This window comes from Cervus canadensis, chromosome 11 (assembly GCF_019320065.1).
Source record: "Cervus canadensis isolate Bull #8, Minnesota chromosome 11, ASM1932006v1, whole genome shotgun sequence".
In the NCBI taxonomy this organism is placed as follows: Eukaryota; Metazoa; Chordata; class Mammalia; order Artiodactyla; family Cervidae; genus Cervus; species Cervus canadensis.
In genome coordinates, this window is record NC_057396.1 from 77,444,162 (window position 1) to 77,472,100 (window position 27,939).

Consider the following 27,939-nt stretch of genomic DNA (forward strand, 5'->3'; position numbering starts at 1 on the left):
AGAGAATGATCACCTTTAGGAGTCTATGTCCATGGAAAATTGAATGAAAGAAGGTAAATTCAGAGAAAGGAACTTTTAAGGTGTTCTAACTGGCAAATGGCTAGATACTGCCATATCAGCGATTTCAAAGTAGGCAGACGTAATTTAAACAGAGGATGCCAACACAGAAGGTATAAAAAACACAGTTCTTCCGTCCTCTTCATCCATGCACTAAGAGAGCACTTCCTCCTCTGAAGATACTGCCGTCCATTTTTCTACCCCTTGAATCTGGGCTGTCCATGCCATCTGATGCCAGTGATCAATGGGACATGAACACACATGATTCAGGAGACTTTCGAAAACCATTAGAGATGCGAGGGTCCGCCACCTGCCAGACAAGTGACTGCGTGCACGTGTGCCAAGTCACTTGTGTCCGACTCTTTGTGACCCCATGGACTGTAGTCCGCCAGGCTTCTCTGTTCAAGGGATTCTCCAGGCAGGAATACTGGGGTGGATTGACATGCCCTCCTCCAGGGGCCCTTCCCAACCTGGGAATTGCACCACCATCTCTTTTGTTTCCTGAATTGGCAGGCGGGTTCCTTACCACAAGAGCCACCTGGGAAGCCCAGATATGTGACGGAAGTCATACTAAATCATCTAGCTATGGTCCTTCCACTAGCTAACCACAGATGCATGAGAAAGCCTGACAGAGAAGAGCTGAGCTGGACTGGATCAGCAGAATCACCCAACAGAACCCAAAGAACTGTGAGCAATACCAAGTGGCGGCTGTTTGACGCCACTGAGTCTTGAAGCGGTTTGTTCACAGCTAAGCTAGTAAAGGTCTGTCTGGTCAAAGCTATGGTTTTTCCAGTGGTCATGTACAGATGTGAGAGTTGGACCATAAAGAGAGCTGAGTGCCAAAGAATTGATGCTTTTGAACTGTGGTGTTGGAGAAGACTCTTGAGAGTCCCTTGGACTGCAAGGAGATCCAACCAGTCCATCCTACAGGAAATCAACCCTGAATATTCATAGGAAGGACTGATGATGAAGCTGAAACTCCAATACTTTGGCCACCGGATGTGAAGAGCTGACTCATTGGAAAAGACCCTGATGCTGGGAAAGATTGAAGGCAGGAGGAGAAGGGGACAACAGGAAGAGAGAGTTGGATGGCATCACCGACTTGATGGACATGAGTTTGAGCAAGCTCTGGGAGTTGGTGATAGACAAGGAAGCTTAGTGTATTGCAGTCTATGGGGTCCCAAAGAGTCAGACACAACTAAGCAACTGAACTGAACTGAACTGAAGCTAATAAAGTCAGCTGGCAAAAAACAAAAGTGACAGGCTAAGTAGACACGACGTCTGCTTCAAGATGTAGCTAATTAATTCTGTGGCCTGAGAGGTTTTGTTTTCTACCTGTCTGAAGATAGAGAACTAGAATAAATGTCCATAAAATTCATTTATTTGAGAATTGAAATGTCTTTATAGACCATTTAGTCCAACCGAATCAGTGCACAGATAAGGAGGCTGAAACCAAGAGGGGGCTATGGCTTGCCCAAGATCACAGTGAGTTCCTGACTGATTCAGGTCTACTGGTCAGACCCTCTGAACCCCAGATCTGGGCCTCTTACTCACTAACCTTCCTGAGATCTTGACCAGTCCTGAGATTCCATGACTATGACTCAGCAGTTCTATAATTCCAAGACAAACCACAACAATGGCAGTGCTTCAGACAGCCTTGGTACAGAAGAACATGATCTAGGCTGAAGCATCAACTAAATCATTTTTTTTGTTTCACTTCAAAATCTCAACTACACCATCATGGATTCAAGAGCTGCACACAGCCCTGTGTTTCTAGTGTTTCCTCCAGACATCACTATGCCCGAGTTTCAGTCAGGGCATGTTACAGGCACAACCTATGACTCTAGCATGCCCTTTCCAAAATTACTTGCTACAAGAATGAAAATCTTAGGGGTGAGTAAGATTTTCCCCCTTGTAAATTCTACAGAGGGTATATTAGAGGCTTAATGTTTGTTAGCCCCCAAATTTGTATTTGAAATCCTAATCGTAAAGTGACGGTATTTGGACATGGGGTTTTCGGGAGGTCATTAGTTTACGATGGTGGAGCCTGCATGAATGGGGGATTAGAGACCTTGTGAGAGGCCAGAAAGCTAGCTAGCTTTCTTTCAACAACAGCACTCTGCGACCTGGCAGAGAACCTCCTTCAGAACCCAACCGTGCCGGAAATCTGACCTCAGACTTTGGGTCTTCAGAACTATGAGAAATAAATTTCTGCTGTTTGTAAGCCACTCAGTCTATGGTACTTTGTTAAAGAAGCCTGAACTAAGATAGTGAGTAAGAAGAGAAGGGGGAAACAAACAAACAAACAAAAATATATATATGGTAGAATGATGTTGATTAAATTTATTTTATTGAAGTGTAGTTTATTTACAAAGTTGTGTTAATTTCTGCTGTGCAGCAAAGTGATTCAGCTATATACACATTCTTTTCTATTATGATTTATCACAGGGTACTGAATATGGTTTCCTATGCTATAGAGTAGGACCTTGTTGTCTATTCACACTAGATAGAACAGCTCGCACCTGCGAACCCTGAACTCCCAATCCAACCCTGTCCCCCACCTCCCCTCCCCTCTGGAAACCACAAGTCTGTTCTCTGGGTCTCTGAGTCTGTTTCTGTTTCATCGATAAGTTCGTTTATGTCATATTTTAGATTCCACATCTAAATGATATCATATGGTATTTGTCTTTCTCTTTCTGACTTACTTCTTTTAGTGATAAGCTCTAGGCCCATCAATGTTGCTGCAAATGAGATTATTTCATTCCATTTATAGCTAAGTAATATTCCACTGTGTATGTAAACCATGGTGGTGGTGGTTTAGTCACTCAGTCATGTTTGACTCTTGAGATCCCTAGGACTGTAGACCACCAGGCTCCTCTGTCCATGGGCTTCTCCAGGCAAAAATAATTGAGTGGGTTGCCATTTTCTTCTCCAGAGGATCTTACTGATCCAGGGATTGAACCTGGGTCTCCTGCATTGCAGGCAAATTCTTTACCAACTGAGCTACAAGGGAAGACCTATATCTTCTCTATTTATCTCTTGATAAAACATTTAGCTTGCTTCTATGTCTTGCCTACTGAAAACAGTGCTGCCATGAACATTGCAAGGGCTTCCCTCGTATCTCAGCTAGTAAAGGCTCTGCATGCAATGCAGGAGACTACAGTTCGATTCCTGGGTTGCGAAGATCCACTAGAAAAGGGATGGGCTACTCATTCCAGTATTTTTGGGCTTCCCTGGTGGCTCAGCTGGTAAAGAATCCACCTGCAATGTGGGAGACCTGGGTTCAATCCCTGGGTTGGGAAGATCCCCTGGAGAAGGGAATGGCTACCCACTCCAGTCTTCTGGCCTGGAGAATCCCATGGAGTGTATAGTCCACTGGGTTGCAGAGTTGGACACGACTGAGTGACTTTCACTTTTCATGAAGACTGCAGTGCATGTATCTTTTTAAATTATAATTTTGTATGGATATATGCTCAGGAATGGGATTTCTGGATCATATGACAATACCATTTTTAGTTTTTTAAGGAACCTCCAGTTTTCCACTCCCATCAACAGTGTAGGATGGTTTCCTTTTATCCACAGCCTCTCCAGCATATATTTTTTTTTTGTAGTTTTATTTATTTATTTTTTTTAATTTTTATTAGTTGGAGGCTAATTACTTCACAACATTTCAGTGGGTTTTGTCATACATTGATATGAATCAGCCATAGATTTACACGTATTCCCCATCCCGATCCCCCCTCCCACCTCCCTCTCCACCCGATTCCTCTGGGTCTTCCCAGTGCACCAGGCCCGAGCACTTGTCTCATGCATCCCACCTGGGCTCCAGCATATATTTTTGCATATATTTTTAATGATGGTCATTGTGGCCAGTGTGAGGTGGTACCTCCTTGTAGCTTTTCATTTCTTAATAATTAGTAATGTTGAGCATCTTTTCACGTGCCTGTTGACGATCTGTATGTCTTCTTTGGAGAAATACCTATTCATATTCTATATTGGGCTGTTTGTTTTTTTGTTGTTGAGTTGTATGAGCTATTTGTATGTTTTGAAAATTAAGCCTTTGTTAGCTGCATCACTTGCAAATATTTTCTCCCATTCTTTACATTGTCTTTTTGTTTTCTTTATGGTTGGTGACACCATGTTTCAAGGTAGGAGCCGGTTCCAAAGTTTATGTTCGTTAAATTCAGGAGATATGTATCACTTCTATAGCAATCATGTGTAAGATTTTATGGAAAGGAAAACATTAAATGAATAAGCCAAGATCCCTGGACTCTTAGAAGTCACATAGTAAAAATCCCCAAACTGACTACCTGTACGATTTTTTTCCAGTCAAGTTCAGAAAAAAGAAAGGAAGGGGAAAATTGAACAGAAGCGAACAGACTGAATTCTATACCCCAGGTTGTTCAGTTCTACAGTTTCATATTTTCCCAATGAAAAATCAAAATTCAGTTTGACAACAATGACTTGGTATTTGTGTATGTGGAAACTTTTTGCGGAAAATCTCCTGAATACTGTAAGTCTTCATCTACCCACTTCATCAACATTAATTATCAACTATTTAGCAATCTTCTTTTCAGACAATGTGGGGATTCAGGTATGTTTGAGGCTATGAAAGTGAAAGTGTTAGTAGCTCAGTAGTGTCCAACTCTTTGTGACTCCGTAGACTATAGCCCACCAGGCTCCTCTGTCCATGGAATTCTCTGGGAAAGAATACTGGAGTGGCCATTCCCTTCTTCAGGAGATCTTCCCTATCTAGGGATTTAACCCAGGTCTCCTGCACTGCAGGCAGATTCTTTACTGTCTGAACCAGTAGGGAAGCTGTTTGAAGCTATAATATTGCCCAAATCTTAGAAAATATCCTTTCAATACCCAGACCTCTAAGAATAGAAAATAGAAATAAATCAATTTTTTTCAGGAAAAATAAAGAGATTAGTACATGAATACGGCCCACTGACATGAGGAACGGGCCCAGCAGTCTGAACTGCTCTAGCATCTATTCAGATACAATGACACCCAAAGCTCTGCTGAAGAGTGAACATTATTTTTGAAATACATGTTATTAAACTACACGCAAGAAACTACGGTTAACATTATACGGCCTATAGAAACAAACACAATCTCGTTTCTTTCACTGAAGAAAGAAAATAATTTAAAACTAATAGAATGAAAATGTTAATAACTACATTTCAATGTAGCATTTACTAAAAGTCATAAATGGTGTTGGTGTGAGGCAGGAGAACCCAGAGGGGCAACAGTCACTTCCAGCTAAGGGGATGAGACAACATCATGGCAAATCTGAACACAGAAGAAGTGATGCAGCTTTAGAAAGCAGAGAGGAGGGAGGTAGAATATTCTAGACGGAGAAAGCACAATGGACACAGCTCTCATGAACGGCACAGGGAGAGCTGGGAGAAGAAAGCTAGGCTTAAAGGCTGTGAGAGGATTAGAGAAGGCCAAGCTAGGAAACAACCAGGATGGATAGGTAAGGTGTGGCGCCTCCGCACAGTGGACTGTTACTCAGCAGCAGCCACGGCCTCAGGCCACGGGGGACGAGGGGGACCCAGAGCACGCGCCGCTGAGCCAAGGGGGCGGCTGGCAGAGGCCACCTGCCGTCACGTGATGCCAACCATACGACGCGCTGCAAAAGCAAAGCTCCAGAGGCGAAACCGCCAGTGGTGCCAGGGAACGAGGAGGGAGGGAGGATGAGGAGGTGGAGACGGAGGATTCCTAGGGCAGGAAAAGCTGTTTTGAACAATAGCATAAGGGTGGATACGTGACATTATACATTCCCCAAAGCCCTGGAACACAACACACAGAGTGAAGCCCAGTGTAGACCGTGATCTCTGGTTGACAGTCACGTGTCGGTGCTTGTTCGTCAGTTTTAACAAAAGCACCGTCTCGTGGGAGATGTTGATATTTGGGTAGGAGGAGAAGGAAGGGGATAGGGCGATACATGGAAACTCCATGCATTTTCCACTCAATTTTTCTGTGATTCTAAAACTACTTTTAAAAATAAAGCTTACTATTCTAAATAAAATGGTAACAATGGTAAATTTTATATGTACACTTTACCATGGTGTTAAAAAATTACAAAAAAAAAAAAAAAAAATACTAAGTGGTGAGGAGAAGTAACCAGGAAAGTAATTTGGAGACCTAATTTCCAGGAACCCTATAAACCATCCTTAAGATTTTATAACATAGATAAGTATTAATATTTTCCAGTCTGTAAAATCAATAAAATAACCTAAGGAGCTTTATAAAATATATACCAAGTCTCCAGACCTTGTTCTAGAACTGAGTGAGTGAGTGAGTGAAGTTGCTCAGTCGTGTCCGACTCTTTGCGACCCCGTGGACTGTAGCCTACCAGGCTCCTTCGTCCATGGGATTCTCCAGGCAAGAATACTGGAGTGGGTTGCCATTTCCTTCTCCAGGGGATCTTCCTGACCCACTGAGGGGGTGGGGGCCGGAGAACATTTTCAACACTTCTCTGAATGAATTTGATGACCACTATGTTTCAAATAATACTGAGAAAAAGTAATGGGATTGGGCTTCTCTTTTACACTGTTAAACAAGGAAAATGGATGCTGGTGCAGAAAGACCAGCGAGAAAACAATTGTAATAGTTTAGACGGATGGTAGCAGCCACTGAGCTGAACTTGCTCCCCAAGTATCAAGCTTTCCCACGGCAGGAGCAGCAACTGCCCGGGAACATTTAGGCCTTAAGCAGAAGAGGATGTGTGTCTGCTGGAAGACCTCACGGCAAGGAAGGAAGGGAGAAGGGGATCAACTTCCCAACTGCAGATGGAGAAAGACCGAGAACATGCGCACAGATGCACACACACGGGAGGGACTCAGGGTGCGTGAAAGAGGTGCCCCAACACTGGTGACGACAGAAGAAAAGGAAAGCGCAAAAGCCTTTGAGGACAGAGGCAAGAGGAGAGCTTGGTTACTTTCTGGATGCAGGGAGTCAAGGGACATTCAAAGAGCAGAAGATGGCCTTAAGACTAAGCCTCAGAAAAAGATGATGCTAACAGCGAGAAAGAGAGGGCAGAAAGAAGACGAGCTTTAAAGGGAGCAAAGGGAACTTGGTTCTGGCATATGGAATGCAAGGTGGTAGTGGGACACTCCCGTGGTGGTGGTTGACGAGAGCCAAACACGTGAGTCTGGAGGTGAGGATGGCGCCATTTACAATGTCCCTTTTCAAACAGTAGTTGCTATGGAAGTAAGGAGCTTAGTGTTTAGAAGGTGGACTGGGAAAATGAAGACAGAAGACGCAGACTCATATACTATATACCTTCTAACCATTGCATCATTCTCACCAACCAAAGCACTACTTGGTATTGTAGGGCATCACAAACGTGGTGCGGAGAGAAAAAACAGAAAAATGTAGAAAAGATAGGGGGTGCTCTGGGCCCCGGGAGATGACTGGGCCCACAGATGACGGTACCTCAGAGGACTGTGGTCATTAGCAGAAGGGTTTTCTGACTGTCCACTACTTGAGGCCAGGCTGGTATGGTGATTTATTATTTTTTTATTGGAGTATAATTAGCTTCCCAGGTGACTCAGTGGTAAAGAATCTGCCTGCCAATGCAGGAGACATGGGGTGCGGGGTTGATCTCCTGCAGCAGGAAATGGCATTTTACTCCAGTACTCTTGCCTGGAAAATCCCATGGACAGAGGAACCTAGTGGGCTACAGTCCATAGAGTCACAAATAGTCAGACAAAACTGAGCGACTAAGCACGCATGCATAATTGCTTTACAATGATGTGTTAATTTCTGCCGTGCAGCATAGCATCATGAATCAGCCGTATGTGCACATTTATCCCCTCCCTCTTGAGTCTTCCTCCTTTTCCACTCACGGAGGTCATCACAGAGCAGCTAAGCACTCTGTGCTATGGTGATCTAGAATTTAGTGTTTTTCAAACTCTACCACTTATATGACAAAGACTCTGAGGTTTCTCCCCCAGGTTTACTGAGACATAGTTGACATATAACATTGTGTAAATTTAAGGTGTACGATGTGATGACCTGATACACATACATATTGCAAAATGTTTATACAGTAAGGTTGGTCATCACTGCTGCGCCTCATACAATTGCTGTTTTCATTGCAGGAGTTGTGCTGAGAACTTTAAAGCTTGGCTCTCCTAGCAGCTTTTAAGTCCACAATGCTGTCTTGCTAACCACCGTCACTACGCTGGACCCTCGATCCCCAGAACTTAAAACCAAACATTTGTTCCCTTTGACAAACATCTCCCCACTTCCCCTGCCCCCCAGTCCCTAGCAATCACCATCCTACTCTCCGTTCCTGTGAGTTTGATGTTTCTTTTTTTAGAATAATTTCGTTTATTTTTGGCTGCGCTGGATCTTCACTGCTGTGAGGGCTTCTCTCCGGCTGCGGCGAGCAGGGGCCGCTCTGCAGTCGGCGAGCAGGGTTCAGTAGCTGTGGCTTCCCGGCTCTAGAGCACAGAATCAATAGTTGTAGCGCACAGGCTTAGGTCGTCCTCGGCATGTGGGATCTTCCCGGACCTGGGATCGAACCCGCGTCTCCTTCATTGGCAGGTGGATTCTTTACCATGGCGCCACCAGGGAAGTCCTGAGTTTGAAGTTTTTAGATTCAGCTTATAAAGGACATAATATGGTATTTGCCTTTTCTTTTGACTTACTTCACTTAGCATAATGCCCACAAAATCCATCCACATTGTTGTAAACAGCAGGATTTCCTTTCGTGATTGAATAATATTCCTGCAAGTGTGTGTGTGTGTCTTTATCCACCCATCTGCCAAAGAACCTTTAGGCTGTTTCTCTGTCTTGCCTATTGTAAATAATGTTGCAATTAACTTGAGAGTATAGATAGCTCTTCGAGATAGTGACTGCATTTCCTCTGGATATATACCCAGAAGTGGAATTTCCGGATCACACAGCAGTACTATTTTTCACTTTTTGAGAAATCTCCATACTGTCTGCCGTAGTGATACATTCCCACCAATAGTGCTCAAGGGTCCCCTTTTCTCAACATCCTCTCTAGCATTTGTTCCCTTGTCTTTTTTATAACCGCCATCCTAATAGGTGTGAAGTGATATCTATTTGTGGTCTTTATTTGCTTTTCCCTGATGCTTGGAGAGTTTAAGACACAGACTTCTCAGTCTCACCTGGAGAGTCTTTTTCGTAAGTACAGGATATGACCTGAGAGTCTGTATTTCTAATTCCCAGGTGATCCTAATGTTACCAATCCATGGACTACATTTTCAGGAGCAGTGAATTATATCATTTTACCTCTCATCAATCATTAGACAGAGGGATCAAGAAAATATCTGTAGAAGCTTCTACTGTCATCATAAAGAAGCATCTACTATACTTCTCTTATTTATAAACGGGGGTGATTCCCAAATCCTTTTAAGCAGAAGGAGATCTTCTAAATTTTCAAACAGGAAACCCACCGCTCTGATTTCATCTCACCAGGATGTTCTCCTCTATTTGCAGGCTGTCCAGATCCTGCTTGGAGTGATGACCTTTTCTTTTGGAATTGTTCTCCTTTTCACCCTGGAAGATCCATACCCAAGGTTTCCCTTTATATTTATTTCAGGATATCCATTCTGGAGCTCCATTTTGGTGAGTATAAGTCAGTCAAATTCAATCTGAAGTCATGCCAACAGGGATATTAAGGAATTCTTAGTAATGAAATGAGCTACACTGAGTTGTATGATATGGTCTGAAAAATTAAAATAAAATTCAACTCTGTTGAAATGATTTCCCCATTAATTCATCAGTTACTTACATTCCATCATTGGGTCTTGAGGTTCCTTTGGGAATATTTGCTTGGGTGTTGACATTATTCGTCCATTCATCCATTCAAAATGAATTACTATTGTAAGTCAGATATGGAAGACCCCTGGAGTAGGAAATGGCAACCCATTTCAGTATTCTTGCCCAGAAAATCCCACGGACAGAGGAGCCTGGTGGGCTACAGTCCATGAGGTCACAGAGCGTCGGACATGACTGAACACAGCACGCGTCAGATACATAGAGGAAGGCGATTAGGATCCAAAGATTACTGATATATGGGCCCTCACCATGGAAAACAGCACGGATTCCCTGGTGGCTCCGACGGTAAAGCGTCTGCCTGCAGTGTGGGAGACCCAGCTTTGATCCCTGGGTCGGAAAGAGCCCCTGGAGAAGGAAATGGCACCCCACTCCAGTATTCTTGCCTGGGAAATCCCATGGACGGAGGAGCCTGGGGGGCTACAGTCCATAGGGTCACAAAAAGCTGGACATGACTGAGCAACTTCACTTTCACTATGGAAAACAGCATAGAGGTTTCACAAAAAATTATTAAAAATAGATTTATGACCCTGAAATTCCACCTCTAGGAAGATACCCAAAGGAAATAAAATCACTTGGCCAAAAGCACATGTGCACTTCTATGTTCATAGCAGCAATGATTACAACTGGCAAGTCATGGGTACAACCTAAGTGTCCATCCATGGACAAACGAAGAAGCTGTGGATACCACACGCAGTCTTGTTCATCAGAAAACGAGGATATTCTGCCACCCGTGACAACGCGAATGAACTCTGAGGGCATTGTGCCAACTGAAATGTCAGACAGAGACAGACAAGCACCAGGTGATCCTGCTTATATGTGGACTCCAGGAAAGAGATCAAGGGATGGGCAGAGGTGAGCAGGGAGCTGAATGAATCTGCTCTAAAGGCACACACTTCCAGTGTGAGATTTATAAACACCAGAAATGCAACGCACAACATTCTGACCGTAGTCAACACTGCCACGTGATTCACGGGGAAAATTTTAAGAGAGTAGATCCTGAGAGTTCTCGTCACAAGGAAATTTTTTTTTCTTTTTTGCTTTCTCTTTTCCTTTATTTGATACTTATACGAGATTATGAGTGGATGTTAACTAAACTTATTGGGGTAATCTTTTCATGATACATATAAGTCAAATCATTAAGTTGTATATCCTAAACTTATACAGTGCTATAATTCAATTATTTCTCAATAAAACTGGGTGGGGGAGGGGGGCAAAGAAAAAGAATAATGCATGAGTCCCTTTAAAGGGCTCTCACACATAGCAAGAAAGAAAACACGCAAACGGGTCGTTTCAAAGTAGTTGACAAATGATATCACAGAGGCACAGAAAGTGCTTAAATAAGCAGAGATGAAAGATCAATTTACTCTTTAGAGAAGTGGAAAAGCAGCTAGGACTTCTCAGATGTACCTTTGAGCTGCACAGAAGCATTTAATCACATTCAATAAGCATTATTTTAGCACCTATTCTAGCATCAGAAAACCAGCAGCATGCGGGGATTCTGAAAAAAGCAGTCCCTGGTCTCAAGGTCTCAGCTGAGTAGTGAGTGCCAGTCACTCGGTCGTGTCCCACTCTCTGCAACCCCATGGACTGTAGCCCGCCAGGCTCCTCTGTCCATGGGAGTCTCCAGGCAAGAACACTGGAGTGGGGCTGCCATTTCCTTCTCCAGGGGATCATCCCCGCCCAGGGATCGAACCTGGGTCTCCTGCGTCTCCCGCCTTGGCAGGCCGCTGAGTAGAGTGTCGGACAATTATCGTCTCGTGTGATGCGTGATGATAAAGGACACAGAAGCTGACTCTGCAGAACAGAGGGCAGGTTCTCCAGAGACATCTGCAGCTTGACTGACTGTTGAAGGATGAGTGGCTAACCTGGTGGGAAGGAAAGGAGTGGGGGGTGGTCGGGTGTTAAGGGGCAGCGCTGCCTTGCTGCATACCAAGGGGGAATCACGAGCAAAGGCTTCAGGCACAGGAGGACATCTTCTCCTCTGAGAGCCGAATCCAGCCCAGAGAGTGGAGGGACGGAGCTGAAGAAGCTCCAGCCCACGTGACTAGAAATTTTAAAACGGAAATGTTGTGATCAGATTGGATTTTAAAATGGATATGTTGTGATCAGATTGGATCTTAAAATGGATATGTTGTGATCAGATTGGATCTTAAAATGGGTATGTTGTAATCAGATTGGATCTTAAAATGGATATGTTGTAATCAGATTGGAAGTTTCCACCAGACAATAACAATACATACCATGACTCACCTCCATGAAAATTACCAGGATTTTCCCAGAATTTCCAGCGTAGTAGCTGTAACTCCATCTATGTTCTCATCCAAGAGAACACATCGGACTGCAAACGGTTATGAAGGAGGTTTCTTGTAAGAATGGTGGAATCCAATCTCATTGGCTGTAAACTGATTTGACACCAGTCTCTCGTGGTGTCAGAGCTGAGTCCACAATAGCTATGAAAGGAAGACAGATGAGAAAACAAAAGCCCAGGAAGGTTAAAAAATTTCTCATGTTCAAGTAGGTAGGACCAAAGCAAAATTTCTAGTCCCGGATTTCACCCACTATACACTGGGGACAACCATAGATGGCACCGGCCCTTCTCACTGCCTTGAGGACTGTGTGAACTAGGAAGGAGGGATACAAAAGAAACGGATAGCGTCTGTTAGCCACGAGAATTCTTTAAATCAGTTCAATGTGTCCGTCACTGAGATACGTTTTCTTTTTAACAGTTTGTTAATTCTGGAGCCTTTCTAGTTGCACTGGAAAGAAAAACCACAGAAACCCTGGTGAGTTACATATCCCCTTCTCTAAAGAATTTTACCTTTGAAATAAATCGTTCCAGCCTTGAAAATGAATCTGGAAAATCATTAAGCCACTATAATTCCACAAAGTGCCAAGTACTGACACCAATCAGTGATGTTTACTTCTTTTTTCACAGAAACACTAGTGCCATCTCTAGGGCATCTAGTTAAATTCTTAGACACTGAGGCTTAATAAATGACTTGCCCACGTTACTCAGTCATATGGGGTTTCAGTGTTCCGGTAACTTCCTCATCCATTTTCTGTAATTCAAGCTTGTAAGCAGAATCTCAAAATAAATAATACAGTGTTAATGAATGCAAACTTTTAATTTACAAGTAAGTTATAAAGTAGAGTATTTTTACTTTTCCCAAAGAAGCAAGGACATGAGATATTAATTCATAGGCCAATAAATTATTTTCAGCAAAGGACGTCACCTGTGGGCTTGTAGTTTTAGAAGGAAATAAAAATTGCAAAGAAATACAAGGTTTCATTAAACAATCATAAAATGAGAATGTCAATAGGCCATGACTTTTACCAGAGCATCAAAAGGCGAGGTGCCGTGGCTGCCCCATGACTGTTAACCCCTCTTTGTCAATGTGCTGCTTCCCGCAATTAAATGGGGGGCAACTTAGGTACGGCTTTGGGGGGATGGAAGGGCTATGGCCAGTTCACTGGACCCCCTCCTTTCTGTGGACGAGGACCTGAAGCCCGCAGAGGTCAAGTGAAGGCGCCTGAGGTCGCGGGCCGCCCTGGGGCACCTCAAGGCCGTGATAACTCCCTGCTTTGCCGCCCGCGGCTCTGTCCCTGCTGCGCCCGGCTGTTCCCCGTCTCTCTCTTTCAGGTGACGCTGAGCCGAGTAATGAACGTGCTGAGCGCCGTGGCAGCGGCCGCTGGCATCATCCTCCTCGTCATTGGCTACCTTATAGATCAAGACTTCTTCTGCGGCTATGCTGGAGAAGTTAGTGAGTGCCAGGCGGTTACCACCCTCTTCATTGTGAGTGTGCTGCACTTTTAGGGTGAGGAGACGTGGGTTTACTCAGGAAGGCTTATTAGCACCCGATTAGCATCAGCTAAAAAACACTGTTTTTTATTCACAAACATCTTACCGAAATCACAGTACCTGATAGACCGTTACATTAGGCACTGTAAAATGGAGAAATGAACACATTATAACCCCCACCTTTAGGAGTTCACAGATAAGGAGGTGAAACATGCCCAGTAAATATAATCCAAAAGATAAAGTGATATATTAAAAGTGTACATATAAAAAAAAAAGTGTACATATAGCAATATGGTAATAGTTCAGTCCTAGGTGTACGTATAGTCACATATGGAATATTTTTATGGTATTGGTTTTAATACTTAGATTGGACTTTTGCTAAAACATGGTAGATAGAAAACAGGCATTTATTTCTGCTCTTTCCAAAATACCACTGAAGTTAGTGTAAATAAATGGAAAAAAAAATATGAATCTACATGGAGAAAAAAATAGTGAGACCACAAAATTGCTGAGAAAGCTGGAAAAGGGAGATCCTAATAAGAGTGAGATATTTCACATGGCACGTTCTAAGAAACACTGAGTGTCTGTATGTACGAGGGCCACAGAAAGCCAGGCAAAAGAGAAGAAAATAGAGAGACTAGTTCTGGTCATTGTTAATTGAGCTATGTGAATCAAGCCTCCTCTGAAAACAAAGAAAAATGCTACGTTAAAAAACAAACAAACAAAAAAAACACCACTTCAAAAACACAGAAGAGCTGAAGAGTGAACTGGAGCTCCTAGATCAATTTTTACACAAAAGCCCAACCTAAAAACCTATCAGTGAGATGCCAAAGACCAACACGGCGGCTTCTCCTCAAGGCCATTTGCCAATGTCGTCTAGATGGAATCTGGTTCCCAGCCTAAGCGTAGGGCAGGAGAAAGAGGCCACAGCCCAGAGCCCACTCCCCGTAGGAAGACTTAGAAAAGATCTCCACATTGAGATTAAGGATCTGGGTCCTTGATAGATTACTGTACTCTTCAGGTAAGGGCAAAAAGACATACAAAATCCTCTGCCCCATAACAGCAGAGAGAACTTACTGAACCGAGTGAAGCAAGAAAGAAATCTCCTTGAGAAACTGTGGCCCTATACCCGATCCCCTGACAACCTCCTCCCACCCTCCACCCCAACCAGGACGTGAACCTTTGGTTAAAACAAACTGGGTGACTCCTGCAGTGTTGGCGGGAATGTAAACTGGTGTAGCCACCATGGAAAACCTGGTGGCTCAAAGGTAAAGAATCCGCCTCCAAAGCAGGAGACACAAGAGACGCAGGTTTGATCCCTGTGTCGGGAAGATCCCCTGGAGAAGGAAATGGCAATCCACTCCAGTATTCTTGCCTGGGAAATCCCACGGACGGAGGAGCCTGAGGGGCTACAACCCATGGAGTTGCACAGAGACACGACTTAGTGACTAAACACCAACAACTACGGAAAACAGTGTGGAGGCTCCTCAAGAACTGAAAGTAAGGTTTCCATGTGACACAGCAATCCCACTCTAGGCATTTATCTGTAAAGAACTATGGTTCAGAAAGATACATGCACCACAATGTTCACAGCAGCACTGTTTAGTCAAGGCATGCTGTTTTTCCAAGCAGTCGGCTCTTCACATCAGGTGGCCAAAGTATTGGAGTTTCAGCTTCAGCATCAGTCCTTCCAATGAATATTCATGGTTGATTTTCTTTAGGATGGACTGGTTGGATCTCCTTGCAGTCTAAGGGACTCTCAAGAGTCTTCTCCAACATCACAGTTCAAAACCATCAATTCTTCGATGCTCAGCCTTCTTTATGGTCTAACTCTCACATTTGTACATGACTACTAGGAAAACCAGAGCTTTGACTATACGGACCTTGTCTGCAAAGTGATGTCTCTGCTTTTTAATACGCTGTCTAGGTTTGTCATAGCTCTTCTTCCAAGAAGCAAGCATCTTCTAATTTCATGGCTACAGTCACTGTCCACAGTGATTTTGGAGCCCAAGAAAATAAAATCTGCTACTGTTTCCATTTTTTGCCCATTTATTTGCCATGAAGTGCTGGGGCCAGATGCCATGATCTTCATTTTATGAATGTTGAGTTTTTTTTTTTAATTATTTTTTTTTTATTTTTTTTATTAGTTGGAGGCCAATCACTTCACAACATTTCAGTGGGTTTTGTCATACATTGATATGAATCAGCCATGGATTTACACGTATTCCCCATCCAGCTTTTTCACTTTCTTTTTTCACCTTCATCAAGAGGTTCGTTAGTTCCTCTTTGCTTTCTGCCATTAAGATGATATCATCTGCATGTCTGAGGTTGTTGATATTTCTCCTGGCAATCTTGATTCCAGCTTAGGATTCATCCAGCCCAGCATTTCTCATGCAAGTACATTAAATAAGCAGGGTGACAATATACAGCCTTGATGAACTCCTTTCCCGATTTTGAACCAGGCCATTGTTCTATGTCCAGTTCTAACTGTTGTTTCTTGACCTGCATACAGGTTTCTCAGGAGGCAGGTAAGGTGGTCTGACAGTCCCGTCTCTTTAAGAATTTTCTCGTTTGCCGTGCCACACAGTCACAGGCTTTAGTGCAGTTGTACTGCTGATCCTGTTCGTGACACCAACAGCCTTGCTGTTCATGCTGTCCGCACTGTTGGCTGAACCCGGGGCAGGCAAAGCATGAGCTAAGAGGCTGGAAGAAGACGCCAGGGGCCACAGGAACTGCAGGCACGTTTATTCTCTCCTGGCTGGCACGACAGCCACAACGCGGCCTCTCTCCCGGCTGCCGCTGCAGCCCCCCTCTCGTGGCTGACCGACGACGCAGCCGTGACACAGCCACGCTGCTGCCTTGCAGCTGGGGCCCGCGCGTCCCTACAGCAGAAGGTAGCGCGCGGCCAAGCGGGCCCCGCGTGGCTCGCGTGGGCCGGACTGTCAGTGATCTCAGCTGCTACCTAACTAGTATTCACAAAACGTGGGGTGAGAGACTCTTCTTGGCTAATTTGCTCTCTCCCCACACTCGTCAGAGAAGCAGAAGTAGACGTCTTGCTTTTTCTATGATTCAACAGATGCTGGCACTCTGAACTCTGGTTCTCTGCCTTTTCTAATGTACACATGGAAGTTCTCGGTTCACACACTGTTGAAGCCGAGCATGAAGGATTTTGAACTCTACCTTGCTAGTACGTGAAATGAGCGCAACTGTGTGGCAGTTTGAACATTCTTTGGGATTGGAATGAAAACTGACCTTTTCCAGTCCTTTGACAACTGCTGAGTTTTCCAAATTTGCTGGCATATTGAATGCAGCACTTTAAGAGCATCATTTTTTAGGATTTTGAATATATATACACACACACATATATATATCATTGTTGCTTCATCACCAAGTCATATCCAGCTCTTCTGTGACCCATGTGCTGTAGTCTGCCAGGCTCCTCTGTCCATGTGATTTCTCAGGCAAGAATACTGAAGTGGGTCGTTATTTCCCTTTCCAGGGATCTTCCTGACCTAGGAGTCAAACCCACGTTTCCTACATTTCCTGCATTGGCAGGCGCCTGCCAATGCAGGAGATGTGGGTTTGATCTCTGGAGGAGGAAATAGCAACCCGCTCCAGTATTCCTGCCTGAAAAGTCCCGTGAACAGAGAAGCCTGGAGTGTTACAGTCCATGGGATCCCGAAGAGTCAGGCACAGCTGAGCATGCACGCCCTTATACACATGTATAAAACATCTCTATCCACTCATCTGCTATGGACATTTAAATTGCTTCTGTGTCTCGCCTATTGGAAACAGTGCTGCAGTGGACATTGGGGTGCATTTTGAACTCCAGTTTTATTGGTTGACACGCCCAGGACTGGGATCCCTGGATCACACGGTAACTCTGATTTTAGTTTCTTAAGGAGCGTTCACACTGTTCTCCGCAGTGGATGCAACAATTTACATTCTCACCAACAGAAAACCACTGTGTCTTGATTATGGCAGTTTTGTAATGAGTTCTAAAAAGGGGAAGTGCAAATTCTCAAGCTTGTTTTTCTTTTTCTGAATTGTTCTAGATGCTGTGGGCCTCTGCATTTCCACACGAATTTAGGCTCATCCAGTCAATTTTGGGGAAAAGAAAAGCCAATTGGAATTTTTATAGGTACTACATTGAATCTGTAGACCAGTATTGACATCTTAATATTCAAAGTTGTTTGATCCATGAACCTCTTCATTTGATTAGTTCTTTAATTTCTTTATCAATGTCTTACAGTTTTCAGTATACAAGCCTGCACTTCCTTTGTTAAATTTATTCCTATCTTATTCTTTTTTTTATGCTATTACAAAATTAGGGTTTCCCAGGTGGCACAAGTGGAAAAGAACCTACCTGCCAATGCAGGAGACTTAAGAGACATGAGTTCAATCTCTGGGTCAGGAAGGTCCCCTGGAGGAGGGCATGGCAACCCACTCTCATATTCTTGCCTGGAGAATTCCATGGGCAGAGGAGCCTGGCAGGTCATGGCCCATGGGTCACAAAGAGTTGGACACGACTGAAGTGATTTAGCACACATACATGCACAAATGGAATTGCTTTCTAAATTCTATCTTTGCAATATTCATTGCTACTGTGTGGAAATACAGTTGATCTTTATATTAACAGACTATCTACTCTCACTCTAACTTATTATTTGTAATAGTTCTTGGAGGATTCCTTAGGATATTTTATATACAAGAACATCAGTTCACTTCAGTTCAGTCGCTCAGTCGTGTCCGATTCTTTGTGACCCCATGAACCTCAGCATGCCACGCCTCCCTGTCCATCACCAACTCCCGGAGTCCACCCAGACCCATGTCCATTGAGTTGGTGATGCCATCCAACCATCTCATCCTCTGTCATCCCCTTCTCCTCCTGCCCTCAATCTTTTCCAGCATCAGGGTCTTTTCCAATGAGTCAGCTCTTCGCATCAGATGGTCAAAGTATTGGAGTTTCAGCTTCAGCATCAGTCCTTCCAATGAATACTCAGGACTGGTTTCCTTTAGGAAGTACTGGTTGGATCTCCTTGCAGTCCAAGGGACTCTCAAGAGTCTTCTCCAATATCACAGTTCAAAAGCATCAATTCTTCACTGCTCAGCTTTCTTTGTAGTCCAACTCTCACATCCATACATGACCACTGGAAAAACCACAGCCTTGACTAGATGGACCTTGTTGACAAAGTAGTGTCTCTGCTTTTTAATATGCTGTCTAGGTTGGTCATAACTTTCCTTCCAAGGAGTGTCTTTTAATTTCATGGCTGCAATCACAATCTGCAGTGATTTTGGAGCCCAGAAAAGTAAAGTCAGCCACTGTTTCCACTGTTTCCTCATCTATTTGCCATGAAGTGATGGAACCAGATGCCATGATCTTAGTTTTCTGAATGTTGAGCTTTAAGCCAACTTTTTCACTCTGTTCTTTCACTTTCATCAAAAGGCTCTTTAGTTCTTCTTCACTTTCTGCCAGAAGGGTGTGTCATCATATGCAAATTCAGATAGTTTTCCTTCTCTTCCAATATGAATGCTTTTCTTTCTTTTTCTGTTCAACTGCCCTGGCTAGAACATCCAGCACAATGTTGAAGCGAAGCTGCAAGAGCAGACAGACATCCTTATTTTTCTCCTGTATTTTGGGAGAAAACATCTAGTCTTTCACCCTTAAGTAGCACATTGACTGAGAACTTTTTTCTGATTGAAGACATTCTCTCCTCTTTCTATTGTGTTGAATATTTTTATAATGGGTGATAAATTAGTTACATGCTTTTTCTCAATTTACCTATTGAGATGATCGTGTGGTTTTTGTCCTTTGTTCTATTGATATGGTATATTGCATTGATTTTTTTATCCTAAATAAACCTTAGATTCTTGAGGTAAATTCCACTTGGTAATTGTGCATAATCCTTTTTAAATGTTGTTGGATTCAGTTTCCTAGTATCTCGTTAAAAGATTTTTGCACCTGTATTTATAAGAGATATTGGTCTATAGTTGTCCTTTTTTGGTGATGCCTTTGATTCTGTGTCTGGTTAAAACTGGCCTTACAGAATGAGCTGGGAAATATTCTCTGTTCTTATATCTTGGGGGAGAATGTGTAAAGCAATGGTATTGTCAGCAAACATTTGGAAGAATTCACCAACAAAGTCTCCTGGCCTTGGGCTTTTCTTTTAGAAGTTATATAATTACTTGTTATAGATATATTCAGATGTTCTAGCTCTTCTTGGGTTAACTTCAGTAGTTTGTGTCTTTTTAGGAGCTTGTCTCTCACCGTTGGCATTAGTGAATGAAGAAATATGCCAGTAATAATTTTCAAAGAAGATTATCTTGGTGGTCCATGTGTGTAGGACTGTCTACCAATAATCTAGAACTCTGAACTAGCACAGAGGGGAGGAAAGGGCCAAGAAGATGAGCACATCACCACCAACAGTGTCTGTCACTCTGAGCCGGGCGGGGCGGGGGGTAGTTCTGTTTCCATCGTCTTGAGTGGAAGCAGTTTGCCTGGTAATTCTGAGGCACTTGCACCCCGTCTGCGAGCTGTCCTGTCTTTCGGACCGTTTACTTCTGGAGCAATGCTAGACGAGTAGAGCCTCAGGTCAGGAAAGGTGCGGGGGGCAGTGGTGGAGTTAGCAAGGTCTTACCGAACAAGGCTCAAGTGTATTCTTTCTCTGATGAAGTTTCTGAAATAACCAAGCTCCTGCCCAAGGTGGCAAAGAATGACAAATAGCTGTCAAGGGAAAGTGGTCTATATCAGAGGGAAAAACTGACAAATTTATTATATCATCCGTGTTCTCAGAATGGGAGTCAAATCCATTGAAATATTGATTGAAATATAGCACAATTAATTTCTAAGGACTCAGTCAATGATTAACCGGGAAGTAAGAAGGTTGAGGAACAGTGACAGCCTTGGAAAATCCACCCCTCCCTGCTGACATAAGGAATCAGCTGCCTCTGACAGGTGGAATTTGTCAAAAAGAATCTCTCCCACAGCAAATTTCTTATACATAAATAAAACTCTGGGAAGACCCAGAGGAATCGGGTGGAGAGGGAGGTGGGAGGGGGGATCGGGATGGGGAATACGTGTAAATCTATGGCTGATTCATATCAATGTATGACAAAACCCACTGGAAAAAAAAAATAATAATAATAAAAAAAAAAAAAAAAAAACAAAAAAAAAAAAAAAAAAAAAAAAAAAAAAAAAAAAAAAAAAAAAAAAAAAAAAAAAAAAAAAAAAAAAAGGAAAAACAAAGAATAAGCCAGTAAGCTATAGGTAACTGAGTCAAAAAAAAAAAAAAAAACTAAAAAAAATCTTCTAATATTTTAAGGAGGAATCCAAGGTAGTTGTTTCTAGGAGGGATATTGCTCAAAGAGATCTTGTGTTCATTAGTCTCTGTGGCTGGATAAGGATGACAAAGCCTGAAGATGGCTCCTGCTCTGTGGCCTGTCCTTACACATGCAGAGAGACACAGATAGAAGCAGGTGGGCAGACAGGACGGCTAGTGGCAAAGCTTGGGAGGACCTTCACCGAGAAAAAAGGGAACAGGAACAAATCTGGAGAGATAATGAAAAAGGACTCTGGGAGACCAGCGTCCTTGACAAATAAATAAACCCTGCTCGATGAAAAGTGCTACACTTACCTCGCCAACAAGGACGGTCAAACCCTGGACAGGAAGCCCACGGGAGTCCAGGGACTAGTGACCAGATGAGTCACAGGACCGTAATGGGGAGGGGTCTGGCCTGGCACCTTCAAAGAGTACTAGCAAGATCCATGACAATTAAAAGCTTGATTTGTTGCATTTGTTAAGCGGAGGAGAGCACAGAGTCTCAGATCAACAGGCGAAAACGGAAAAGGGTGTCAACAGGGTTTCATCAGCTGGAGTCAGCCGTGAGGCGGTTTTAGGGACAGGACAGGAAGCAGACTTGCAAAGCAGAAGAGTTGCAGGGACAGACGACAACCTTATTCTGGGAAAACATGAACTAACATAAAATTACCATTAAAACAGTTCTCCAGGGGTTTATCTTGAGTAAAATAATAAGGCTCTGAAAAGCCTTATGTTAAAATCTTGAATTTAGACAGTAGTCTTTCACACCAGACTGTGGTACACTTTAACTATTTGTTGAGTTGTTTTTCCAAATCAAGTTTCCTTTTCACTTCTCAATTCTCAGCAATCATAACTAAAACTAAAAAATAAATAAATAAATAAAGATTCTGAAAATTACAAAAAGGAAAAAGTAGAAGCAACTGAATGGACAGCTAACTTTCCAAAAGCATCAATAAAAGAAGACAACAGAACAATATCTTCAATATGCTGAATAAAATAACTGCCAACCTATTAATCTATCATTATCCATTAAAATATCTTACTTGAAGGTGAAATAAAGAATTTTTAGAGATACAAATATTGAGTTTGCCTCCTGTACACCCCCATTAAAGGAATAACAAAAGATGAATTCCAAATAGAAGGAAAATGATAGCACAATAAGATGCAACAAAAATAAAGAACAAAGGATAGAATAAACATGTGGACACACACAGGTGAATACTGCTTGTTTAATGCAATAATAATAATAATAATATACACTGGAGTTAAAGTATTTAAAATACCAGACAACATTAACATACAAGCAGAAATGGGAGCAAATCATACTTCTGCTGTTTGTGTCTGCTGCGGGCTTTAGTTTTACAGGGTTCCCTGCTGGCTCAGACAGTGAAGAATCTGCCTCCAGTGCAGGAGACCTGGGTTCAGTCCATGGTGGGGAAGATCCCCTGGAAAAGGGGATGGCTACCCACTCCAGTATTCTTGCCTGGAGAATTCCATGGACAGAGGAGTCTGGTGGGCTACAGTTCATGGGGCCGCAAACAGTCAGACACGACCGAGTGACTAACACTTTAGCTTCACCAGAGAAGAGGGTAAAGGTTTGAAGAACTTTAGACTTTGGGATGTTTTAATGCTTGAAAGTGAAAAGTGAAAGTGTTAGTCGCTCAGTTTGACTGTCCGACTCTAGAACTCCACGGACTGTAGCCTGCCAGGCTTCTCTATCCGTGGAATTCTCCAGCCAAGAATACTGGAGTGGGCAGCCACTCTCTTCTCCAAAGGGATCTTCCCCACCTGGGATCAAACCAGGTCTCCTGCATCGCAGGCGGATTCCTTACGTTCTGAGCCACCAGGGAAGCTCTGTAGCTACACGGTGCACCTTAATGCCGCAGAGAGGGATTCCTTCTACTTTATTCTTTTCTAGGATTGTTTCAGCTGTCCTATGTCCCGTGCCACTCCACAGAAATTATAGAGTAAGCTTGTGCCTGTTTATTGATTTTGTATCTTGCAGCTTCATGGAATTTGTTTATTAGTTTTAGTAATTTTTGGTGGAGTATTTATCAATAAACAAAAGTCAAGTGCATTCTAGGCACTAATAACAAACTATTAGAAAGAAAACTAATGAAACAATCCCATTTGAAATTACATCAAAAAAGATAAGATATACAGGAATAAACTTGACCAAGGAAGTGAAAGATTGGCATACTGAAAAATATGATATTTAATAAAGAAAATAAAGAAGACACAAAGAAATGAAAAGATACCCTCTGCTCATGGATTAAAGGAATTAATATTGTTAAAATGTCCATACTACCCAAAGCAATCAACAGCCAATGCAATCCCTACCAAAACTCCAATGGCATTTTTCATAAATATAGAGGAAAAAAAAATTATATGGAGCCACAATAGACCACAAATAGCTAAAGTAATCTTGAGAAATAAAAAACAGAAGATATCACACTTCCTGATTTCAAAGCATATTACAAAGCTACAGTCATCAAAACAGTACAGTATTGGCCTAAAAACAGAAAGATGGATCAGTGGAACAGAATAGAGAATTCAGAAATAAACCCATACATCAATCAATTTATGACAAAGGAGCCAAGAATATAAAATGAGGAAACGATAATCTCTCCAATAAATGGTATTGGGAAAAACCAGGTAGTCACACGCAAAAGAATAAAACCAGGCCACTATCTTTTACACCATACACAAAAATAAACTCAAATAGATTAAAGATTTGAATGTGAGACCTAAAACCATAAAACTCCTAGAGGAAAACATAGGAGGTAAGCTCCTTGACATTGGTCTTGGCAATGATTTTTTAAATTTGACACCAAAAGCAAAGGTGACAAAAGCAAAAATAAACAAGTAGAACTACTAATATCAACCTAAAAAGCTTCTGCATGGTAAAGGAAACCATCAAGAAGATAAAAAGTCAACCTATAGAATAGGAGAAAATATTTGCAAATAATATATCTGAGTCTAATATCCAAAATAAAATTTAAAAACCATACAAATCAACAGCAAAATAAATCCAACTAAAAAATGGACAGAGGGTCTGAATCGAAATTTTTATGAAGGATACAAAAGACCAATAGATACAAGAAAAGATGCTCAACATCATGAATCATTAGGAAAATGTGAATCAAAACCACAATGAAATATCATCTCATACCTGTCAGAATGGTTATTATCAAAAAGGCAAGAAATAACAAATGTTGGCTAGAATGTAAAGAAAAGGGAACCCTTGTGTACTGTTAGTAGAAAAGTAAATTAGTGCCATCACTATGGAAAACAGTATGGAGGCTGCTAAAAAAATTAGAAATAGAACTGTAATATGATCTAGCAAATCTATTCTGGTATTTATCCAAAGCAAGCTGCAACACTAATTTGAAATATGTGTACCTTCCATGTTCACTGCAATAAGATTTACAATTGCCAAGACTTGGGAACAAACTAACTGTCCACTGATGGATGAATGGATAAAGAAAATAGGAGATACACATGCACACACACACACAGAGGAACATTATTCAGTTATAGAAAAGAAATCTGACCGTTTGCAACAAAATGGATAGACCTTGAAGAAATTATGCTAAGTGACATAAGTCAGATATTGAAAGATAAATATTGTATGATATCACTTATATATGGAATCTTAAAAATCCAAATTTATAGGAACAGAGTAGAATGGTGGTTACCAGGGGCTGGGCAGTGGGTGATTTGAGGAGATCTTAGTCAAAGGGTTTAAACTTCCGTTTACAAGACGAATAAGTTTTGAAGACCTAACACATGGCATAGTGTCACCGTTAACACTACTGTATCACATACTTCAGTGTCATTAGGAGATTAGATTGTAAATGTCCTCATCACAAAAAAGAAAAGATAATTACATGCCGTGATAGAAGTGTTGACTGATGAACACTATGGCGGTAATTATACTGTAATATAAAATGTATTATATCAACATGCTGTACACCTTCAGTTATACGATGTTATAGTCACATATCTCAATTTTTCAAAAAAGTAAGTGAAAATGCCAGGCATAGAATGGGAGATAATCTCCTCAATACATGTATCTGACAGAGGATCCACATCCAGAATATATAAGCATTCCCGAAAATCAACAATAAAAAGACCAAAAGAAAAAAAAAAAGTAAGACTTGCACAAGCACTTCACAAAGAAAGGCATACCAATAGCTAGTGAGCATATATCTGTTCAACATTATTAATTACTAAAAAATGCAAATTAAAATCACAAGTAAGATACCACTGCACATGCACCAGAATGACTTAAAAGAACTGGCAAAATCGAGTGCTGGCCGGAATATGAAGAAACTAGAATTCAACCACCTTGGAAAACCACTTGATAGCTTTTAACAAAATTAAACATAGACCTATTTATATGTCAGCAATACCCAACAATGTTCTTGGGAAATCTATTCGTAGCAATTAAAAACTTGAAGCAATTCAAATGTCTATCGGCAACAGAGAGGCTCAACAAACTGTGACTATTCAAACATTGGAATACTGATGCATGCAGCAACATGGCTGAAATGCAATCCACTATACTGAACAAATTCAGACACAAAATTAACAGGTAAATTTAACCAACAGTGTTAGAAATCAGGAGTGGTTTCCTCTGAAGGGGGTAGGGGAATTGACTAGCAAAGGACACTAGAGAACTTACTGTGTGATGAAGTGTATGATTCTGATCTAGAAATCAAAAAAGAGCAAAGAAAACACATTTACATTAAAACTCTGCAATGGTTAAAAAAAACTGGAAGAATATTTTTAAAGCAGATAACAGTGACGTTTTACGTTTTTATACACAAAGAGAAAATAAAAGTGACAAAAAAGTCAAGAACACAATGGAAAAAATAGACAAAAGTTTATGAGGAAGGAACAAACATGCAAATGTAGCAGCCAAAGACACCCAGAGGGATGCTCAAATTCACAGCAGGGAAATGCCAAGTAAACTAACAATGGACTAGGATTTATATACACTCAATTGGCAAAAACCAGAGTTATAAAAGTTATCACTCACAAGGAAATGGTGAAACGGATGCTTTTGTGTACTTAAGTAGCAGAAATATGAAATGTTCCTAAGATTCTGGGAAGCAAGGAGACATTCACTTATATGAAAGGTGCCTTAACCCAGAGAGCAGTCCCCACGGCACTGAGTCCCCTATACATAAGGATATGGGCACAAGGATGTTTATGGCAGCATTTTTCAGAATGGTAAACACAAAGAAAAAGACAAAAACCAAACAAACAAAAAGCAGAAAAGAGCAGAAGAGGAGAAAGAAGAAATAAACTATTTCCAGTCACTAAAGAATAAGAGAATTATAACCACACCAAGAGATACTGTGCTCAGTTATGTCAGACTCTTGGCAACCCCATGGACTGTAGCCCACCAGGCTCCACTGTCCGTGGGATTTTCCAGGCGAGAATACCAGAGTGGCTTGCTGTATGTGACTTGAGAATAGTTTTTCAACCTCTAGTCAAAGCACGCAGACACAGACAGTTGTAGGACAGAGTGTCAACCGTACTAATCTATCAAAACACAAGTTGTGACCAGTCCCTGGGCTACTAACAGGTGGGTGTCCCTCCCGGCACTCTTAGTGGCCAGAATACAAAATATTTTAAAGGTCTTCAGTGGTAACAAAAAGAACACAAGAAGTTACTGTTAGTGTTACATTAAAAAGTGTCTTTTTCTGCATGTTCCTCTTTTTCTTAGCCTGTAGGTTTTTTTCCCCTCTTTTTCTTTCCTTTTCTATTTTTGCTCCTTTTTCGTTTCTTAACCCTCTTTCTTTCTCTTTCAACAGGCCACTTTTAAAATATTTCTCTGTGTTGCATGTTTATGAAGTGGAGTCATATAATTTAGCATATAATTAGAAAGTAGATGCATAATTACCTCTTGCATAACTTCCTCTAGAAAAACAATAATGCTGTTCTATACGGGGCTCTGCTGTGCCTGCCGTGTTAAAATGCCCACATTTCCTCATAACCCTCCAGCAGTGTGCTTCCTAAGCATTAGACACACTTCAGACATGGAAGTCTCATTTCTGGCCTTACCACTGCTGCCCCCATCAGCGCCGGAAATTAACTATTACCTGAGTATTACTGTGCTAACACCGTAACCCTTCATATGTTTTTCTTCTGTTATAGGGAATTTTGGTTATGTTGATGGCCTTCAGCATCATTGAATTTCTCATTTCCCTGTCTTTCTCCATTATGAGGGGACCCACCGAGTGTGGTGACTGTGAGGAATGGGACGAAAAAGAACTGTGAGAATAAAGGCGTGATATAAAATGTGACTGAGAGGCAAATTATGCTTGTGAGGAGAAGCCAGCAGGAACACAGACTCTTAAGGCCGGTAATTCCTGGAAGCAAAGGGGAGTGACTCAAAGGAGTTGCTTGGTGGGGGCAGGGCAGGGGAGGGGGTCTGGGACCCTTTTGGCTGATAAAATACATCCTGCCTCTTTGCAAGACGGCTCCTCCTCTCCCCAAATCACACCATCGCGGTTGGCCTTTGTTAGTGGTCCGTTTACTGAACAAAAGGATGGCAAGGCGGGGCTGGTTGAGAAACGAACCAGAGCCAGGGTGAACTGGGTCCGAGGTGCCTCCCGCTGACTTCTCCAGGAGACTCCACCTAGCGGCTCCTGCTCCACTGCTGTGTGGAAAGACAAGCCGGCTGCAAGAATGGCTGGTCCACAGTCTACACTGATGTCAGCCACTTGTAGCAACTGGCAGGTAATGGCAGAAGCCACTACAATGTTCCAGGCACCACGCCAAGTGTTCCAGCTGTATTGCTTATTTAACCTCACACACACACAAAATCTAAAAGGCAGGTTTTATTATTACACTCATTTTGCAGACCCCATGACGCTGAAGCATACAGAGGGTAAGTCAAGTTCCCAAGGTCACAAAGTTTGGAAT

The 27,939-nt window shown here is 42.1% G+C and overlaps 1 protein-coding gene across 1 annotated transcript; it reads left to right on the forward strand.

Annotated features, from left to right (window-relative positions):
• Positions 1–1,698: 1,698 nt before the first annotated feature.
• On the forward strand, positions 1,699–27,309 carry MS4A5 (membrane spanning 4-domains A5). The gene is made up of 5 exons (XM_043482289.1): positions 1,699–1,950; positions 9,541–9,669; positions 12,609–12,665; positions 13,523–13,675; positions 27,169–27,309. The coding sequence occupies exons 1-5, from the start codon at positions 1,798–1,800 to the stop codon at positions 27,289–27,291; spliced, it is 615 nt and encodes a 204-aa protein (XP_043338224.1). The 5' UTR covers positions 1,699–1,797; the 3' UTR covers positions 27,292–27,309.
• The last annotated feature ends 630 nt before the right edge of the window (positions 27,310–27,939 follow it).

What these genes read in the sequence shown, in the direction of transcription:
- MS4A5 (XM_043482289.1), top strand. Translation starts at nt 1,798, where the DNA reads ATGGATTCAAGAGCTGCACACAGCCCTGTGTTTCTAGTGTTTCCTCCA. An exon ending in CATTCTGGAGCTCCATTTTG is followed by an intron (nt 9,670 to 12,608) that starts GTGAGTATAAGT and finishes TCTTTTTAACAG; the next exon opens with TTTGTTAATTCTGGAGCCTT. An exon ending in GAAAAACCACAGAAACCCTG is followed by an intron (nt 12,666 to 13,522) that starts GTGAGTTACATA and finishes TCTCTCTTTCAG; the next exon opens with GTGACGCTGAGCCGAGTAAT.